This window comes from Chinchilla lanigera, unplaced genomic scaffold (genome assembly GCF_000276665.1).
Source record: "Chinchilla lanigera isolate Chin_1 unplaced genomic scaffold, ChiLan1.0 scaffold00112, whole genome shotgun sequence".
Classification (NCBI taxonomy): Eukaryota; Metazoa; Chordata; class Mammalia; order Rodentia; family Chinchillidae; genus Chinchilla; species Chinchilla lanigera.
In genome coordinates, this window is record NW_004955513.1 from 4786205 (window position 1) to 4790084 (window position 3880).

Consider the following 3880-nt stretch of genomic DNA (forward strand, 5'->3'; position numbering starts at 1 on the left):
CACACTTCCCTTCCCTGCCAGCTTGTGGGTCTGGCGTGGAGGGAGCAAGTTTGTGTGGTGTGTGCCTGTCGGGGGCCATGGGCCATGTCCCCTCGTTTGGACAGTTGCTTTTCATCTGCAGAATAGCATGGAGGGGTGGCCCCAACCCAGCCAGGATGTGGGAAAGGGCAGGTGAGGCTCGGCCTTCCCAGCCTCACCCTGGGCCCATCAGGCTTGTGGGTCCCTGGACCTGCACACAGCGGAGCCTTTGGGATCCCTGCCTCCAGGCAAGGACTCTGGGGTGGACTCTGCGAAATGAAGGAGGCGCTGAGGGTGATCTTTTGGGGCCACAGCCTATCCTGAGTAGGGACCTAGTGGTGCTGAACGGTGTCCCCCAAAAGATAATCCCCATCCTCATGCCTGGACCCGAGGGTGAGGTTTATTTGGAAAAAGATTTCCTACAGATGTGCTCAAGGTAGGCTGCTAGGTGGGGCGAGTCTCAGCCTGGGCCCTGGACCTGAAGACGGGCACTGTTACTGGAGATGGAAGAGGAGACACAGATCCGGGAGGCTCTGGAGACAGAGGCAGAGGTTGGGATGGGCCGGCCGCAAGCCAGGGGACACTGGAGCCACCAGCAGCCCAGTGCCCTGCGTCCTGTGGCCTCGTGACACCGGGGCCCTGGACATGCAGGCTGCAGAGCTACGAGAGAGTAAGTCCTCGCTGTCCTGCACGCCGCTGACCAGCAGCCTCCTACGACCGGGTGTCCTGTGCTGCCCAGATCCCATCCCCACCAGGCCCCAGGAGCCACCACATGCTCTGCATCCCAGGAAAGCCCAGCAGCCAGGTGAGAGGTGGGCCCAGAAAAATGGCACTTGTAGCCTTCTGGGCTAGGACCCCAGCCTCTGACATGAACCCCAAGCCGCCCGGTCCACTGCCCCACCACCTGAGGCTGCGTGTCCTGCGCGCCACTGCTCATGCACCTCAAGGCTGGGCCGGCTCCTCTTCTACTAGATGCAGAGATCTGGGGAGACAGGGCTCTTAGATGGGCTGGTGGGCACACCCCGGCCCCCAGCCCCCTTCCTCAGGCCCTGGGGCGTGTGGGAGCCCACCTTTCTCTGCCACATCGATGGTGTTCCTTGGACCCATCCCGTACTTGCTGCAGGCTCTTTTGAATCGCTCCAGGAAGGGTCTGTCAAGCACTGGGATGCGCCCTGAGGACAAATGTGGGACCACGTCTGGGGAAGCCTGGGGGGCTGCGCGTTGACCAGAGGGGACCGTAACAGGTGGATTAGGGTGCTAAAGCTTTATCCCGTGGCCATTCTGGGAGCCCTGCCCAGGCACAGGGCTGTGCAGCCCAACACCCCCCACTCCAGCCAGGTCTGGTCTCCCTGGCAGGCAGGGCTCAGTACCGTAGAGGGCCAGCACTTGGGTCTCGGCGCTGTCGCGGACGTTCTGCAGGTAGAAGATGATATACCCCCAGTAGTCAGTCTCCAAGATCAGCACCTTGTTCTCCCCCTCGTCTGTGCGGAGACATGGCTCAGTGCGGCCCTGGCACGGCCCACACTCCCCGGACTGTGGCGTACATGCAGTGGGCTGCATGAGACACAGCTCTAGGGCCCCTCAAGGGCTGAGGGCATCTGAGCAGGGGCACCAGTTCAGGTGGAGGCCCCTGCACAGCAGCATGCAGCACCCCCAGGCCTCTGCGTGCCACCTCCCCGCATGGCAGCTGGCTGCCCAGCCCGCCTGGCCCAGCAGTGGGCCCTAAGGAAGTGGGCCTAGCGGAAGGAATTCCTGGCTCCAGCCCCACTTACAGACGATGGAGAACTCCCCGTTCCTCTGTGTCTTCTTGCAGGTCACAGTCACAATCACGCACTCCCCGTGCAGCCTGGACACCGCACAGCAGCCTCAGAGGGGGCACCAGCCCCGGGGGACACACAGGAAGTGTCCCTGGCCAGCCTGCCCACTCCCAGCACAGGGGGCCATTCTCCGTGTGAGGGCCCCAGCAGAGCAGTGTCAGGCTGCCCTCACCCAGCGGGCTCCCGAACCCCTGCCATCTTGACCCCCACGTGTGTGTGTGCTAGGGTGTGTATAAGCGTGTGCATGTGCAAGTCCAGGCTGGGTGGGCACCCCAGTTCCTCTACTGTGGCGACACTCACATGAAGCGGAAATTAAACATGAGGCTGCCGTTCTCCAGGAGCTCGATGCTCCGGATGAAGAGGTGCAGGTCCCCGTTCACTCTGATCCTGGTCATGTTGTTGGAGGCCAAGGAAATCAAGAACCAGGGCCCCTCGACCTGGGGGGGATGGCTGTGATGCTGGGGCCTCTCTCCCAGGGCCAGCGTCCACACCAGTCCTCCCCTTCCCAGCACCTCCCCCTCCCGGCCCCCTCCCTCCCCTCTGCTCAGGTCCCCTCTCCCAGCTCGGGGTGCTGTGCAGCGGTCCTGGGCCTGGGCCGGAGACCCCAGTGCAGGAGCGCGGGTTTCGTCCCACCCTGGCCAGGTTGAAGTTGGTGTACACAATCTCCCTGGGGTTGAACTCCTGGGCCAAGGCCAGGCTCAGCACCAGGCAAAGCAGGAGCAGCGCCATGGTCTCCGGAGGGCACTCGGCCAGCCACCCACCTTTTATACCAGCTCTGCGCTCTCCTTGCAGCCCGGGGGTGGCGGCGTCTCCGGCCCATCCACACACATCCTGTGCCCGCCGGGATCTCAGCCAAGGGCCCCTGCAGTGCTGCCCTCGACCACACCCAGCCTGGCTAGGAGCAGCTATGGGCTCTACTGGACTTGGTGTCAGAAAGGGACAGAGGGAGGGTGCTGGCCATGCAGAGTTTCAGGCCCTCACTCCGTCTCTTGCTGGTGGTCCTCAGTCCCTTGTCTGTTTCCTGCCTGCCTCAGGGTCTCCTGTCCAGGACCTTTAAGCTCCCAGGGACTTTAAACCCACCGGCTTCAAGTCAGGCCAGGGCAGAGGGGCCACACTGGACGTAACAGTGACTTGGGAGGAAGCTCCAGAACTGGGAAGGCCCAGGTCCAGGGGAGCCCTCGAAGTGGCCAAAAAAGACAGACAGACAGTGAGACATCTGGGACCGCGAAGGGCAAATGTCCTGAGTCTGGGGCGCAAAGCCTCAGGAACACAGCCCTGGCTCAGACGTGAGGTTGTCTCCTGCGTCCTTCCTGGCAGGAGGGCTCGGGAGGTGGCGCCAACTCCAGTGTCCTGGAGTTGTGGTGTAGCAGGGTGCGTTGCAGTGTCAGCACGCTGGCCCCCGTATTCTGCCCACGGTGGCTGGAGGTGGTGCAGGGCGTCTTTCTTCCTGTGCTCGCACCCTGCCCCCCAGGAGGTCTGCACCTCTCTGCCTGGGCTTCCGGTGGTCCAGGAGCCCCTGTAGCAGATTTCCGCCAGTTTTCCCACCCCTCTGGGCTCCACCTGCTCTACGCACTGAAGATGCCAGGTGGAAATGCCCAGTGTGGCTTCCCAAGCTCCAGGTGCCCTGTGGACCTGCTTCCTCCCTGACAAGCCCCCTCTGCTCCCTATGTTGGAGGGATGCCCTGTCTCCCAGACACGGGGTCCTGGGGAGCCTTCCCATCCCCAAGGAAAGAGGTGCTGGCATTTCCAGGGACATCAGTTTTCCTCTCCACCAAGTCATACTTTTCTTGACAACTTGTTAATATTTGGGGGTTCTTTTCGTTCGTTTTTGAGACAGGGTCTCCCTTCAGAGCCCAGGTTGACCTCGTACTTGAGGCAATCCTCCTGCCTCGGCCTCCTGAGTGCTTCGATTACAGGCATGTAACACCACACCCAGCTCAGTGTTTTTAAGAAAGCTTTAAGAAGCTGCAATTCCAAAGGGATAGCACCCCTACTTAGGAGGAACCCACACAAGTGTCTATCCCCTCCCCGGTGCAGGGCCTCCT

At 62.0% G+C, this 3880-nt stretch overlaps 1 protein-coding gene across 1 annotated transcript; it reads right to left on the minus strand.

Moving 5' to 3' along the window:
• Positions 1-410: 410 nt before the first annotated feature.
• Lcn9 (lipocalin 9) lies at positions 411-2564 on the minus strand. The gene is made up of 7 exons (XM_005408546.1): positions 2469-2564; positions 2136-2272; positions 1791-1864; positions 1389-1499; positions 1089-1190; positions 923-1000; positions 411-551 (listed from the first exon to the last, which is right to left on the minus strand). Exons 1-6 carry the CDS (start codon positions 2562-2564, stop codon positions 987-989), a joined length of 534 nt encoding a protein of 177 aa, XP_005408603.1. The 3' UTR covers positions 411-551; positions 923-986.
• Between the last annotated feature and the right edge of the window lie 1316 nt (positions 2565-3880).